A 17651-nucleotide genomic window follows, 5' to 3' on the forward strand; every position below is an offset into this window, starting at 1 on the left:
TCACTGTCAACATAGCACAATTATAGGATTTCTGCTGACAGGGTTAATTGCTACACTGATCCAATACTGCCCCCTACAGATTACAATAGATAAGCGGTAATTGTAATTTATTTATTTGTAACTAAACTCAATTGATATAAAACATGTAATTCTATACCCAAAGATCTTTATTGGCCTTAGGAAAGAGATGGCGTGTACACATGTAACAGAACCTTAATTTCTATGTCATGTGATGGATGACTCAAACAACAGAAGTGTAGAAAATAATCTGACAACTGACAACAAATGCTGGTAACCTTGCATAGCACATATAACAGAAACACATAATGAACATCACTTTTGATTGCATTTATAGTATGTTAGTCTATTGCAATAGCATTTCAACATTTTCTGGGTGATTCACTAAACATCTCTCACATGACAAGGAAACAGCTAAACATATCTGTTTTACACAACTATTTCTCACGTTACATTTTAAAAAAGTTTTTTGTTCTAAAAAACAATCTTAAAAAAAAAAAAGATAAAAAAAAAGGTACTAATAAATTCATTTAAATATATAAAAACCAAACAATTACAAACAAGTTAATATATTAAAACAAATATTATTTTAAAAACATTAAAATTCATAAAAATGTAACTGCAATTCAAGACAATTATCATAAAGATAAAAATTACAGCAACCGATTGTTGTGTATTGATCGAATATTCTCAACATTATCAAACAGTATTTTAAAATTAAAGAATTTCTATTTGCTCTGTTTTATTTGTGAATATTTCATATTTCTAGGCTATAAATGGTGCTAACTGACCTCTGAACTATTTATTTCAGCATAACAGTGTGTGTGTAAAACAATATAATAGTCCCAATTTGCTAGATTAGTTTCGCGTGTTTGAATGTGTGTTCAAAAGTCAGTATGTTTGCACTTGAGGTGTGTATCTTCTTCAGTGGTTCATGGTAATGGTGATCACTCCAAACGGTTCAGTCTGACATGCACTTAGCTTCTGAGCACAGATCAGCTCTGTGGAAGAAACAGATCACATACAACATAAATAATCTCATGAAGCATGCATCACCCTGAGAAACAAGCACATACACACTGAAACCCCGATTTATGTCTTTATGGAAGTATTTTAAGCTGTGAATATTTCAATTGAATCAACTGTATAATTCAACAATTTCATCATTAAAAATTAAATAATACATTTTCACTTTCCAAAATTCAGCTCCATATTTCATCTTTATTATCAAACAGGTAATATTCAGTCCATTATATTTTGCTTTGCAAATTCACCTCATTCAACCACAATTTCAGTGGTTAAAATTTGGTTGGAAATTCAATCTTGTACATCCTGGCATTGCAGGAAAAGCAGTAGAGTGCCAATGAACAATCTTCACTCTCTGCTAGTGGGCTTCACCACTAAGTGGTGCAATCGGGTGTTGATGAAGATCAAGAGCAACAGGGAGAGGGCATGGACAATTGCCAGTTTAAAAAAATAATAATTTAACTAACTTGACAATAAACAATAAAATCATTTTAAACAATTTCTTTAGTTTGACACACTACTTTACTATGTGTATCATCTTCCGTTTTAATGTACAACAGTATCTGAGTGAGGCAATTGTTAGGGAAAGTGTTCCTGGTATTTGAGGAAAATTTACAATCATATGAAATATAGCATCCCCAGAAAATGCAAGCACTGATAATGCAATGTGTTTATTTTTCAATTAGTGCAATTCAGCGTTTCAGATGTTTGTCATTAATATACTTCCATATGCCTTACCCAGCATTTTGTAGAACAGATGAGCTGGAGTTCTTCGCTCTGTCTCTGGGGGCAGCAGTGAGTGAAAGGAGACCTTTCCAGAGTGCTTGATGAAGCTAATGATCAATCTGTTGGACAGAAACAATGACATGCACCCTTCACAACAGACAATTTACACACACTGTGCATGGTCTGCAGGTGATCTGTGGGTGTTCTGTATGAGGCTGAGTTTACTCTGTATTACCTGAGGAGCTCAGAGGTGGTGATTTCTCCTTTCTCAGGCTCTGTCTCTCCCTGTGGCAGTTCAACATGCTCTTCTAATATCACCTCCATAGAGACAGGAACCTCTTCAATAGGAGACCTACAACCACATAACTTGTATTTCATAAAATCTTTTAATGCTTGCTTGTATAGTTTTCTTGTTACAATATGAATAGTCTCCAACATGTGGCATGAGTAAATGTGCCCGCAGGACCATATGACGTACAACTACAGTACTGAATATGACACATATTCTTATGATCAGTGTTTAGTAACTGCCTCTCTGTATTAATATGCAATCTGAGTTTTTTCTTTTGTTATTTCTCACCATCTGCCGATAGGAGTGATGAGGTCATTCTGAGACTTGTCTCCTTTAGACAAATCCAGTGGCACGTCTGAGCTAGCTGCAAACACACATACACACACGGCCATATTCTGCATTTATTTATGAATGGTGGATACACAAACTATAGTTTGATTGACTTCTTGAGCCCTGGCAGAGTAACTAAAGGTGTAGTTCATCACATTAACTGTTACAATAATTTAGACAACCAAAAAAGTTCCAAATACTTTGAACAGTACACCTCTTGGTTTATAATTTAAAACCTTACAAACATCTTTGTGCAAAATGTTTTGCTTGATAAATCTGATTGTGCTATCTTGATATTTTTTTTATATAATCCAAAGACATTTATGCATTTTAAGTGTGGCTTAAGTGTCCAAATACTTTTGAGGTTATATAATAACCAAATAAGAAAGACATCAATCCTGACTTTAGGTTTCATAATATTCCTAATGTTCAACATATTTTCCTTCATTAAACATCATCTATAAACAATATGATCTGGGAGCTGTCACCATTATACAGTAAATCTTAAGTAAAATGTTCAGAACATTACATACATTTATCCAAACAGTTAAATGGAAATCTGACCACATGGGTTCATTATACTTAGACCATTTAGTCCATATCAGAAAAAAATCTTCTTTCTGAGAATTCATTAGAGAATTTTTTATTTTTTTTAAATACATATACTGTGCATCGTATCTATCAGTTCATCAACAGCAGGAGGGCTCTGGCTTTAACCTGGGTTTTTGGTTTTACAACTTATCAATCACAGAAAAAAAAAAAAAAACAGCAGTGTATTCACACTGCAATCTTTTAGTGTTTGGTTCTCACCTGAAAGCTCAGACAGAACCAGAGCAGCCTCACCAGACTCCCTGACCATCTAAACTTCCACAAAAAGACAAGTGAAAAACAAAAGTGGGATAAGTACTGTACAAGCTTCTAAAATGTGCGCACTTTGACAACTGTGAAAGACCAATAAATAAAGCTCTGCCCCTGACATGACCAGATAAGCATCCCCTATTGGAAGATAATTATTTCTTCACCTCTCTGCTAGACTCCCTGCTCCTCTCCTTTTCAAACATTCCTCTTTCTCTCTCCATTTCTGACAGCTCACTCTCCTCCTGTGCCCGCCGTTTCCTTGAGGAACGGGGTAGGGTAGGAGGAATGCTGCGGCATTTCCACAGTGACTGGAGGTCAGGGTGAATGAGCACTGCATTGCAAGAACCAGAGTCATGTCAATCATATTAAATGATGTTTGCTAAGCTGGGGTTTGTTTGTGACTTTTTAAAACTGCGGAGCCTTTTGATGGTCCAGTAGTTTCATTATTAAGATCTGCTACACTGTTAAATTTGTGTCCAAGCAGCTGACGCATTAAGCCTGGTTTATACTTGATGCAGCCCGTTCATGAGGGTTTGCGCGCACAAAGTGACATCATCGCGGCATTCGCCAGGCCTCCGCAAAGCTCCGTTTCGTGTGGTTGTGCACATACCAATTTTTGTAACTTTTCACGCAGTGCATGCGCACTGCTTCAATCACACTGGATGAATTCGAGGAAAGGGGCAGGGAAGATGTGCCTGTGCTTTTGAGGCAGAGTAAAACTACTGCAAATAATGTTAAAAAGACAATGTTTTCACTGTGAAATCAACTGTTGCAGCTCCTTAGTTGTTCTTGTGTAGAAACACAAGCAATCCTATTCATCCACTACCTATTGTATACTGGATAAAAAGATCTAAACAATACACTAAAGTATTATAATTGAACAGCTCTTGTTTATTTTATACTGTGTAAAATAGAAAAGTTTATAAATGTGTTTAAATGTAAGAATCATACAAATATTTTTAATATAAAAGTCATCATTTTGACTAGGCTCTAAAGCATAAAACTAGTATCTTAACAGTAAACGTAGTGCTTGAGTTTAGCCACAGACAAACAGTGTAAAAAGCCTATAAATGGTTCTTTATAAAAGAGTTTTTGTTTTGTTCACCTCTTTCATATGACCAGCGAACATAAACCATTTACTATCGTTCCTGGCTAGATAAATGTAAAGTTCAGTAAAGCTCTTCTTCGCTGCTGTATCCTGCTGGATAAGCTCATATTTTCTCTGCACTTCTGCCTGTCGTTTGGAGAAGAGTGCAACTGGGTTGTACGCCAAGTATAAATGCCTCGAGACCTGTGTGATCAAGACATGCTGCGGTGCCAGGCAAAAGTATGAACAAGGCTTTAGCTTTCCAGTATTCTTATAAATATTTGTTCTGTATAAGTGTTGGAGCAAAAACTAGTTTTCTAGAGCTGTTGATGACATTATGACAAATAATTTAAAGGAATAGTTCACCCAAAGTGAAAATTCTTTACTCACCATCACGTTGTTCCAAACACGTATGAATTACTCTCTTCTATTGGAACACAAAATAAGATTTTAGGCAGAATGGCTCACCATTCACTTTCATTGTATAGGAAAAAGATGCATAGGAAAGTGAATGGTGACTGAGAATAACATCCCCTTTTGTGTTCCATGAAAGAAAGAAATTCATATGGATTTGGAACAACCTATGGGTGAGTAAATGATGACAGAATTTTCATTTGTGGGTGAAATAACCCTATAAGTTGGAGTCGCATATAAAAAAGCCATATTCTCTGATATCTATTCCCATTTATTGGAGGTGTACAGTCCAGAGCATAAGGGTGTTATGACATACAGTTACATGGTGTGCTGAGCAGAACTGCTGCTGATGCCTTCAGGGAGGCAGGAATACGTAGGAGTACATCAGACTAGGGAATAAAAGAAAGAGAGAGGCAGATGACCAAAAATAGACAGAGAAATAAACAAAAGAGAGAGACAAACAGAGAGTATGTTAATTAGAGACAAAGGCTCCTAATAAAGTCCTTTAATTTATCAAATAAGTCTTGATTTATAACATAAGCAAATCACCATCAGATTAGTAAGGGTGGGGGAAACAATCAAATCACAGATGCAATGTGAATCATGATTCTTTCTCAAATGATACTACATCCATAAAAATTCATAATCAGAATTTAAAATAAACATACAGGTAAGTGCAAAACTGATAAAATTGACACATATACCACAAAAAAGTGTTTACACAGTGGTGTTTGTGCAAACAAACATACATAGGAGCCTTCTGAAAGCTATTTAACAATGCTATGATGCAGCAATTCATTTACACAGAACAAAGACCGCAGAGCTCTTATTTTAGGTACTGTACCCATTTCTACTGAATTTGTATTTAGCTTTCTATCTATATGTATTTAGCACACTGTAAAATGTGGTAATCTCATTTTGTTAACTCAGGGAGTAACTTCTATCTGAATTAACCTTAAAATGAGTTTTAGTTAGGGATGCACCGATATATCGGCTGCTGGTATTTATTATTACAATTATTGACCAAATTAAAACCATCGGCATATCGGTTATAAGCATGAAAACGCAGATATGAAAAACCGATGGTTGATGTATAATTAATTAGTAACACACCATGTAAAATCTCTGTGAACTAAACCTCACAATCCAGAAATAATAATAACTACAATATGTAGAAGGGTTGGCACTCCTAACATCATCTAATATTTAATTTTTATTCTTTCTCGTTTTTTATGTTAATGCAGAAAAACCGCCATAAACGGATGTGACAGTTGTGAAAGTGGCACTTACCAATTGGCCACATGATGAGGGAAACCATCTCGCTTTGAAACCAGCAGAATTTGACTTCTGAAACACTGGTATAATATCTACAGTATTAATGTTGCATGATTGATTGAATTATGTTTGAAATCGCAAAATGGCCTTGTGCGATTACTAAATCTTAAAAGGCTGCGTTTCTGCATTTAGCGCTTCAGTCAGTGCTGTGTGAGCAAGCGGTGCCCTCTAGCAGTCTGGATGGGATAATCCATTGTCCATTATACTACTATAACACAGAATTCAAAAGGGGGTTTTGTTCTTTTGTTTTAAACTTTTGGTTGACATTTCAGTGGAATTGCCCAACAGATGCATGGTATGAATTTGTAATGTTCTATCATACAGTATAAAATATAGTCATGTTGTTTTGAACCGCAAAAACAGACGTGAAAAAATGTTTTAGAAGTACAAAATAACGTTTTTTTTTTTTTCAATATCAATAACCATGTTATCAGATTTAGTTCTTTTTTCCTTTTATCTCCTATTTATCTTTCATTGTGGCTCTCTTTAAAATTTTGGCCTGTCATGTGTTCAATAGATCCAATCCATTTTCAAATAAAATGATTTATTGTTAGAACAGTAAAAAAGCTTTTGTACCTCTTTGTACATATTTAAAGCATAATTCTTAAATAAAACAGTGATCTGATATCAAAATAACATAGGTGGCAAAATATCTGTATTGGTCATGTGATCGGCTAAGCACAAAAAAGCAGGAACATTTTCATATGAACATATATTACATTTTTTCATTTTTTGTATATGTTAACATTACTTCATGCACTAGGAACTAACATAAACAATTGTATATTTATTGACCACCATTAACAAAAATTAATAAATGTTGTAAAAAATATATTGTTCATTGTTAATTCATCACACCTAAATCATTTACCTAAAAAGAATTAACAAGTGTTAACAAATAGAACCTTATTGTAAAGTATTGCCATTAATTCTTGACAAACACATACTGAAGCTATATACATATTTTTTTCACCCAATTTGGAATGCCCAATTCCCAGTGCGCTTTTAAGTCTTTGTGGTCGTGTAGTGATTCGCCTCAATCCAGGTGGCGGAGGATGAATCCCAGTTGCCTCTGCGTCTGAGACCATCAACCTGCACATCTTATCACGTTGCTTGTTGAGCGTGTTGCCACGGAGACATAGCACGTGTGGAGGCTTCTCGCCATCCACTGCAGCATCCGCGCTCAACTCACCACGCGCTCACAGAGAACGAACCACATTATAGCGACCACGAGGAGGTTACCCCATGTGACTCTACCCTCCCTAGCATCCGGGCCAATTTGGTTGCTTAGGAGACCTGGCTGGAGTCACTCAGCACACCCTGGGATTCAAACTAGCGAACTCCAGGGGTGGTAGCCAGCGTCTTTTACCACTGAGCTACCAGGCCCCCACTGAAGCTATTATTAATCAGCACAAAACCACCCAAATAGAGTGCAGAAGTTATGAAATCTATAGCCAACATTTGGGAAGGGATCATTTTGACAAGCTTTGTGATTTGGATTGAAATATGATGAACATTGGATGACCTCATATGTCCACACTGCCGCTAGATGGCGCCACTAGCTCGTGCATCGCTGACTGAAGCAGAAAATGCAGACTGTTTTAATTGCAGTTTAGTAATCACTGATTACTAATCATGCAAGGACATACTGCAGTTTCAATTTTAATTCAACCCATACTGCTCCATTAACAGATATCATACCAATATCTCAGACGTCAACTTTTTCCCTCAACATGAACTGTAAGTGCTGCTTTTACAGTTGTCATGCTGCTTTTTCCACAAAAATGAGAAGATTTATGAATATGACAATAACAAAAATGTTCTTAGGAGTGCCGACCCCTCTTCATTCTGTGGCTAGCATTATTTCTGGATTGTGTATTTAAATTCACAAAGTTTTTTTTACAGAGAGTGGTCTCCCAAAAACTCATGTCCATTTTTTTTTACACCCGTAACCAAAGTTCATTTTCCGATCTAAATGGGGAAAAAAACTTGTCTAGGCTGAACATTTTCTAATGTCTAGATCACTGAACTACTGTATATATTATAGATCAGTGGTCTAGACTCTATCTGCAGGGTTTTATGATTATACATACAAATGGTTTGGTATTCTGGCAATGAACACTTTATCTGTGAAGATACATTTCAGGATTTTACTGCAAATATCACGTCAGTAACGCTGGAATTGCCCCTTAACAATGGCAACTTTTAACCTGTCAGCAAACCCGTTTTCTATCCAACCATTTTATTTCTCTTGATGAATTAAAATAAATGTATTTGAATGATGTCCGAAAATCAGGAGCTTCCATCTCGCGCGTTCTCAACGAAGTGTGTGCGTGACGCAGAAGCAGCAGTGAAGTTTGAATGAGTGAAGTATGGTTGAAAAATGCTTATCGACAGGACATTGTCGATAAGACATTAACCCCCATGAAATATAATTTTTTTCCAGATTTACACAACTCATGCGGGTCACGTTATTTAGGTCAGAAAAAAACAGAGTTCCGGATTAATCTGGAAGAATCACATCCCTTTAATTTAACAGATGTTACCATATGAAGCACTTGTGATTTTTTAGGTTAACATTTGTTTAGTGCAGACATATTGTAATACAGCTTTTATAAGGAATCTCCACACAGAATTTAAAGGCTCCACCTTACCACAGTCAAGATTTGCTCCCCTAGACTGTTGCTAAAACATTGAGATGCACTGAGAATCTTTTTGTAATCACATCGTGACTCCCTGAATCGAAATGGAAATCCAATGTAATCATGAGCCTAAAGATTCCTAGTTCTTCTGATTAGATCTGTTTTCTAACACAGAGCTCCTACCAGAGAATGAGTTTCAATCAGAGGATTGTTGATTTGTTGTCGCATGGCATCCTGGGTTATCTGTGTGTGTTGGTCGGCAAAGAGAAGTTGTCGTTTGCGACCTCGTCTTTTCAAAGTCACAGGTCCGTCCACTAAGAGGGTCTGAGAAAGAGAAACGTAATAAGAAAAGAAAGAGTGAGAGGTCATTAAGACAGTAGCACATTGTTGTGGATTCAAGTCAATGTAATTTTCTTTCTACAGTAGCTTTCACGCTTCAAAACACATTTGGATTATGTACCACTACAGGATAATGGGCAAGGTAATGTGGACATAGCTTCACACACACACCTCGCTGGAGCACTCCATCTCTTGTGCTTGCTCTATGTCTCTCTCGCTGGCCTCTGTGGTTGGTGGCATGATAAAGGGGGGAGGGGTCATCTCCATAGTGACCCTATCTAAGGTGACCTCTGTAAGTCGTCCAGTCCCCTCGTCCATGATGCATGCACTGTTCTTCAGTCTGCAAACACCCAGACATTAAGCAAACATGCACTATCAGCGATTTTTCAAAACAAACAAGTGTGTGAACCTTTATTGGGGAACCCTGTTAAATAAGGACCAGTTGTCCAGGCAAAGATTACCACGGTTTGAATTAAACTATTCAGTCCAGTAGATTTTTTTATTTCAGTTTTCAAATGTTTTATTTAAAATTTGAATTCAGTCTTTTTTAAAGGGTCATTTACATTTTTTATAATTGTTTTTTTTTTTTTTTTTTTTACTTGTGGCCCATTTATTAATGTAATCCAACGTTTTTTTTGCGTTTTTTTTTATTTTTTTTAACCATTTTCCACTCTCTCTGATTTGTTTAGAATTAAAATGACCATTTGTGCTGCGGTCTTCTAAGTAAACTTGTAAGTATGTAAAAGTTAAAAATTTTTTAAAAAAATCATTCAAATAACCTTTTTGCAAACATGCATTATATTGTGACAGGCTTAAACATCAATCTGTATTGACATTTGCAACTCAAACTATTATGGTTGGAGTTGGAAAGATCAGGGACCTTGATAAAAAAATAAATACTTCAGCCACTCATTTTGAACGTACAACAGGGATCCTTCGAAAGGGAATACAAAGCGGCAGATGCTACAAACCCAGGAAAACCACATGGTTTGGCGGACTTCCAACATTTGACACTTATTGATAGTTCTGTTGTTTTGAAATAATAATATCTATCATTCTTACTTAATACCTCACTGTGACTGGGCGGTAAGAGAACAAGGAAACACCAAATATCCATCACTGCCATTTTTACAGCTTAGTTTCTTTATGGACTAGGGTAGACGTTTTGAGTCCATAAAGTAACAGTATGTTCTCATAGTACAATGAAGTTTTTTATTTCAAAACATCAAAGAAAAAATATTTCTCACAATATTTATTCACAGATTTCTCTTATTGTTACGCACTGTTCTATGGAGACCATAGCCGGCTCTATCTCTCCTGATTTCTCCATCTCTGTCGCCCTCTCTCTCTCTCTGTCTTCCTCATCTGAGGGAGTATACAGGAAAAGATGAGACAGTCATAGTAATTTCTTTTAAAACCGTGTTTATAGTTGGCCACTGCAGTCAACAAAGTGATCAAGATTACGGCTAATAAAGACATGTTAACTCTGCTAAATCAGATTAATTTCTATTTAAATAGATTGACCATACGTCCCCTGTTTCCCGGACATGGCCTCTTTTTGGGACCTGAAATAGGCATATTTACATACTATCCATATAAAATATTAAGTGACAAGCACAGAATGTCAGCCAAAAGAGTTTGTAATAAAAATTTGATCTTCAGGGTTGTACATGGGCACAGCAGGAGAACTGAAAAGTGTTTTTTTAACGGTATCTGATCTTTTCTGTTTTTTCATTTTATGTTATATTTTATTTAATGGCCAGTTTTAAATACATTCAATGAATAGTATGCCTCCCAGGTCCACAGTGTCCTTTTTTGGACAACCACAATATGGTTACACTAATTTAAGTGCCTATCCATTTGTCTGTCTATGACATCCATTTTTCTACCATCCTCACCTCCAAGGTGGAACTGATCTTGTTGTTCCATGAGCATGTCTATCTCATGAGCTGTGGCCTCAGGTAACTCTGCCCCGCCAAACTGACATTATGATCAGGAAAATGAGAACAGCAGAAACACAACATTGGACAACAGCATATGAAGTGGATAATTAAATAAAAAAGGGGGAAAAAATAATTATCATAATATCAATGAGTAATATCCTCCTGGTCATCTGGTGTTGTTCATGACTAACCCTTATGTGGGCAGATGATCACTTTTTATATAACACTTCACACAGTGTTGAGTTAATTTTGTGGAGGCAAATAGTACAGAAGTTGCATCAAGCATTTGGTTTCAGCAAAGGCTGTGAACAAAGACTCAAATATAGATCTTATGTGCATTTTATATTGGTTATTTGGAGAAGTGAGAGGCATTTACGCAGACCGAAAACTAAGTTATTCACCTCAACTGGAAGCACAGGCACCAGCAATGCGTCTTTGATGGTGATCGATTCAGGAGAAGCAATGAGGCCTTAAAAGGGAATGAGAGAAAGCCAGAGAGAGTGTCTGAGAACCATAAAGATCAACTCTTTGACTGCAATGTTTCAAGTTCTCAACTTTAGGTGCTGCAATTTCCTTTCTGAACACCAGAGGAGATGAGGCCTCCATAAACAGCTTAGACTGCCAATAAACAATAAATTCAGTCATGGTTGAATGGCTCAGAAAGGATTGCAATGGACTCATGTGGTTTGTTTGTGTTAAATTCCCTTTTATGTACTCTGGATATGAGATGGAAGTGAATGAGTGTGTGAGAGTCAAATGTGTTCATATATTATTCACAGCATTCAACACAACTGAAACAGAGTGTGCATACATAATCATATGCCTGCATTAAAGTAAGTAATGTTAGAGTGTAACTAACAGTAAAATGCTGTTTTGTCCAAGTCTGATTGGTTAGAAAAGTAACAACACTCCTCTCTTAAACAAGCCACACACTTTGAGGTATCATTCATGTCCGTAGCACAAACAGTGTGCGGCATGTTGTGTGACAAATTTTAATCAGGTATGCAAAATCATGAGAGGTGAAAAAGTTGAGAAAGTCATAGCAAGTGTTCCACATGTATATTTTCAGTTGTTTTGTTTGTTGTATTTAACGCTTTTTGTTATATTTTTTGTAGTTAATTGTTAAGATTTGGTGTGCTTCTGTGATAATTATAACGTGCCTTACATAGGCTGAAAAATACTTGATTTCTATCACAAGTCCCATCTGTGCTTGCTTTGTACATCAAATAGTGTTAAGAGCTCCTTTCTCCATCATTTTATCACTGACAGGGAAGCACTGTCAGAGATTCTATTATATACTGAAATAAAAACCTCCATGGCTCTATCATATGAGAGAATGTCTATGGGACTGGCGCATTATGCTATTTTATGCTAAGCTTGTAGGCTCTCTTGGTAGAAGGGCTCTGGCACTGTGGCGTGTGTGTCAGTGTAATGACTCTGGGCGGACACATTACAAAGGTTCCGCCCTGCACACCAGTGTTTATGCTGTATTAATGGTAAATGCATTAATCATGGTTAAAAAAATGAATGCATTAAACTTTTTGCATTAATCGCATGCATTAACATATTAATTTTGACAGCTCTAATTTAAAGTTTTCTTTTTAAGGGTTTAGGCTTAAAGTAACATTTTCAAATCATTTTAATAAGGAAAATGTAGAAATTTTTACCCCAAAATTGGGCAAATTAGCTTAAGAAAAGGTGACTTTGGGGGTACCTGGGTAGCTCAACAAGTAAAGACACTGGCTACCACCCCTGGAGTTCAAATCCCAGGGTGTGCTGAGTGACTCCAGCCAGTTCTCCTAAGCAACCAAATTGGCCCAGTTGCTAGGGAGGGTAGAGTCACATGGGGTAACCTCCTCGTGGTCGCTATAATGTGGTTCGTTCTCGGTGGGGTGCGTGGTGAGTTGTGCATGGATGCCGCGGTGGATGGTGTGAAGCCTCCACACGCGCTATGTCTCCGCAGTAACGCGATCAACAAGCCACGTGATAAGATGCGTGGGTTGACGTTCTCAGATGCAGAGGCAACTGATATTCGTCCACCGCCACCTGGATTGAGGCGAGTCACTACGCCGCCACGAGGACTTATGAGTGCATTGGGAATTAGGCATTCCAAATTGGGGAGAAAGGGGGAGAAAAAAAAAAGAGAAAAAAGAAAAGAAAAGGTGACTTTAGCTGAAAGGTAAGTAGTTTGCACCCCTTTTTAATACTAAAGGCCAAAGTATACTTCAGGTGTGCGCATTGCGGATCGATCCACGTACAGTATGTGTGACACAAATTGCATCATCAGCACAGCCATGCGACTTGACCACACGGCGCCTTGATTGTCTTGACTTCTCGGCTATGCACGTCATCTGCGCATGCACTGGCCATTGACTGTACTAAAAAAAGTGTCACAAAGCAGTTGTAGTGCGCATGGGTCGAACGCGTTCCTATTCGTTCGCGGTCAGAAAAGTATATTCAGAAAGGCAATGTGGACGGCTGTGCACGATCTGATCTGGAAAGTGAAAAAATTAAGTATACCTGAATCTTAAGGGTTAGGGGTTTGTTAACCACCCTATGAGCAATAGTAATAGAGATGTTTGCTCTAAAAGCTCCACTAATAAGGAAAGACAAATAAACTTATAATTAGTTAGGGATAAATAGTATTTTGTGAATGACAGGCCTTCCCATTCTGCAAAAATCTGTGGCCATCCTTATTTTCTAGCTGTTAATTCAGGCATAAATGTATCCATGTGTTTCATTTTATCACCTGTGGTGACATGTAGGGACTCGGCAGCTCACATTCAACACCCATCACTCCAAAGAACGGTTCCAGTGCCCACTCTCCCTCTTCCAGCTGGAACAGAGAGTCAGGGACATTCAGCACCAACCTAGAAGAAACGACACAATCCCAACATAGATTCATTAATGACATCTCAAGGCAGATCATAGCAACGGTGATGTTATAAACAACTTTCATGCACCTATAAAGCACAATATGAATGTCTGTGTCAGAATGAATTACATTAGTGACACGACATGACAGTGAAGACCTTGAATCTGACCTATCAGTGTCCGGCATGTCAATGCGCATGTGTCTCTCTGAGCGAAGCAGCCGCTCGATGGTCTGCTGGACCTCCTCTGTGGAGAAATGAAACAGATACTTTATTTTTTTCAATGAAAAACACATTTGCAGACAATACAATGGAATGCTATGCAAGGAAGTTCCATTCTTTACAAAAGGAAAAATTATTAATTGTAATTTAAACTATTAAAAGTATAGTTCGCCCAAAAATTCTGTCATCATTTACTCACCCTCTTGTTGTTCCAAACCCATATGACTTTTTTTGCTTTGTGGAACACAAAAAGAGATGTTAGGTAGAATGGCAGCCTCAGTCACCATTCACTTTCATTGCATGGAAAAAAGATGCAATGAAAGTGAATGGTTACTGAGACTAATGGCCTAACATCTCTTTTTGTGTTTCACGGAGGAAGAAAGTCATACTGGTTTGGAACAACATGAGGGTGCGTAAATTATTAAGATCCTTCAGTAGCAGATGCTACCATCTTTGAACAATTGAGCATGTCTGCACTTCTGTACATACTTCAACATCTCTGATTTCCCTTCTGTGAGATCTGTGTCATTAACATGAATGCTGTCAATCTCTGCTCACACAAATTGCTCCCCGATCGGTTTTTGCTTATCAGTTCCTTACTAATCTCTAGCAGCACTCAATACATGACAATGTGTTTTATTGTAGACTACAGAGAGAAGATCTTAAAACAGCATTAATCGGTTCCTGACTGCAAACAGAGTTGAAAGCTTTTTTAAATTGTATTAACTGAAGCTGTCAGATCTTTATTCTGCTGAGCAGTGACTGGAAGCAGAAGACTTTGCAACAGTCTTCTCTGAAACAGACAGCTGATCAATAAAAAAATGTTGTGAGTTATTTGGCCATCTGTGCATCCCTCATATGGTCACGTAAAGGCAGAAAGACACCAGTTGAGAACACTGATGACAATAAGTGTCACATCAAATGCTGATAGAGGATGATTGTTCGCTTATCCTGTATTGCACATTGTACACTGCAGAAATTACATGTATTGTGCAAGCAACTTTCTGATGTTGCAGCTCTACCTACAGACAATTTCAACCATCCCAAACTGTGCTGCAATAAAGATTCTATTCTATACTATTCTATTGACTTGTATAGGTGTATTTGTGCATGTAGCTTTGATAATTGTTGGTTAGACTGCATCTTTAGTGACCTGGGACCTCATTCCACCCCCTTTACCTCATCAGTTTTTTGAAGTTGTGCCCACACCTCTTTAGTATTCCTCAATCTCTCTCTTATAAATAGTGTAACACACAAAAAATGCCTAAATTGCAAAAAATATATATAAGTTTAAGTACCAAAAATGTATAGACCCTCAGTATATAAGAATGTCTGTTTTGTTTTTTTTCAAACTTTCATAAATGATATTTTTTTATGATTATTTCATATCTATTTAAGTTTACTATCACTACTATCATCGGAGTAAGCCAGACCAGTGGCGCCCCGGCCTGAATTGGGCAGGGGAGGAGTGTGACGAGGAGGAGGGTGTGGCCGGGCATGTGCGTGTGTTTATATTTATTTTATGTTGAGTTTCTCATTAAACTTTATGTTGACTGTTCAGCTGGTTCCCGCCTCCTCCTTGTCCATCCTTTAACTGTTACATACTGAAATTATGTAAGCTGTGCATCTACTTAGACTCAGTAAGTGCCTGAGAAAATACTTATGTGTAACTTGTGTGTCTTATGTGTAACTTAAGTTCAATATGTGTTTGACAGCCAGTTGCATCTCATGAAATTTCAGTGTGAAAGTAATGAATCCTGTTCTAGATTTGTCCTGATTTGTTACATTTTCTCTTTGATATCTGAAAATAAAACATCAAAATATTTTTTATTCTATTATTTTCTAATTGTCTTGAAAATATTTAGAAAATCTGACACTATCTGGGCATTTATAGATACTTTTTTGATAGATACACGTGCCGGGTCTCTAAAGACCTGAATATGTAAGAGTGTTTGGTGAAATTCTAATGCATTTAAGGGTTAAATACACTCATCATTTCCCCTGTAGACATGATAATCTCACCCAACAAAAAAGCACACTGGCGATGGTAGACAATGATCACGCCATACTGCAGCTGAGAGGAAAGATAGAGAGAGAAACGGGGCCGGGGAAGACTGGGGTGGACAGGAGGAACCTGGACCATCACATAATCCACAATGTCCTCACTATACACATACACACAAACAGATGATAAACATTTCAAATTATGACATAATAGTGATGAGGCCTCAGAAAAAGAATCATGGGTCCTCTCACATTATCACCACTTTGAAATGCTAAAAGAAGATTTTTATTGTAAGTGTTAAGTGCTCTTACCACGTTCTCCCGACGCTGACCTTGAGATATTCTCTTCTGGAAATCCTTATGCCTTTAGTGGCTGCCAACCTGAAAACAAAACAAAACAAACAAACAAACATAAACACTTCAACAAACAAAACTTTCATTCAACTAGATGTTTTACTATAGCAATGTGTTGACATATTTTCTTGCGTAGACCAATAATAGCTTTGTCTTAATGTACCTTGAATCTAACTGTACATATTTAATACAACTTTAAATATTTTTCAGAGTTAATTTTAAGAGAATGTTGTATGCAGTTACCACAGAGGGGTTAGCAAGCGAGTAGGATGGACTGTAACGTTACTGTAATACAAATATTTCAACAAACAAATACGAATAAATTAAAATTTATATTTTCATTATGATATTAACACTACAGTGCTTACCAAATAGTAGAGAAACAGCCTGTGTGACGCTGAAGCACGTTCGGATAATAAAACATTTTACCTCAGAGTTCAGTTTTCCTCAAATCTGAACACAATTGATTTCTAATCTAAAATCTAGGCTGATAACTTCTGGTTACACTTTATTTCTGCCAAATGAACAAAGGGATAATGTGAAAATCAGCTAGAAGCGCTAAAATAATAACTGTTGGGGATTTTTTTTCCACATTCAGTCAGATGAGAGTTTCTGTGAGGATTGACTGACAGGTGAAGGTGGTGTCTCAAAATCTTGTACGCTGTCTACGTAGACAGCATTTTGGCGCGTTTCGAGGCCCCGAAATGCTGTCTAGGTAGGCAGCTCACTTGGTTTTAAGTCACTGTCGAAGACACACTGAAATATAATAAATTCTGATGAAATCTCTGGTTTATAACGACGTCCCTTTAACTATTTCGCACGTAATAACATAATTCTGACTAAAAGGCTTCATAACACAGGAACGAAGCTCTGCCTAAACTCGTTTTATCGTTTTCAACGGTTATTCAACGTCTGTTTTAGGAGACACCATGACAAATGATATTTCTGTGAAAATGTATTCACTATAAGGTTGTCCAATAAATTATGCTACGCTACGAACACCACGACATCCATCATCGTGGCCTTGAATACCCTGTTGGTATTTGTGGAAAAAATAAATTCAACCTGTCAAAATCTGCCATTCCAAACCAAACAGCAACATTTTGTTTTAGGAACAGTTCACATTTCCATTAGTCAGGCTGTTGGCCCCGCCCATTTAGCGCAAACGATCCGCGCAGGCATGAGACG

General features: G+C 37.2%; 1 protein-coding gene across 1 annotated transcript; it reads right to left on the reverse strand.

Annotated features, from left to right (window-relative positions):
* Window positions 1-162: 162 nt before the first annotated feature.
* LOC127431960 (meiotic recombination protein REC8 homolog) lies at window positions 163-16887 on the reverse strand. The gene is made up of 18 exons (XM_051682635.1): window positions 16832-16887; window positions 16422-16490; window positions 16128-16270; window positions 14055-14130; window positions 13760-13880; window positions 11568-11622; window positions 11412-11482; window positions 10966-11047; window positions 10351-10432; window positions 9239-9407; window positions 8912-9052; window positions 5068-5140; window positions 3415-3581; window positions 3203-3251; window positions 2351-2426; window positions 2006-2122; window positions 1783-1889; window positions 163-1019 (listed from the first exon to the last, which is right to left on the reverse strand). Exons 1-18 carry the CDS (start codon window positions 16885-16887, stop codon window positions 943-945), a joined length of 1731 nt encoding a protein of 576 aa, XP_051538595.1. The 3' UTR covers window positions 163-942.
* Between the last annotated feature and the right edge of the window lie 764 nt (window positions 16888-17651).

The sequence above is a fragment of the Myxocyprinus asiaticus genome, chromosome 41 (genome assembly GCF_019703515.2).
Source record: "Myxocyprinus asiaticus isolate MX2 ecotype Aquarium Trade chromosome 41, UBuf_Myxa_2, whole genome shotgun sequence".
In the NCBI taxonomy this organism is placed as follows: domain Eukaryota; kingdom Metazoa; phylum Chordata; class Actinopteri; order Cypriniformes; family Catostomidae; genus Myxocyprinus; species Myxocyprinus asiaticus.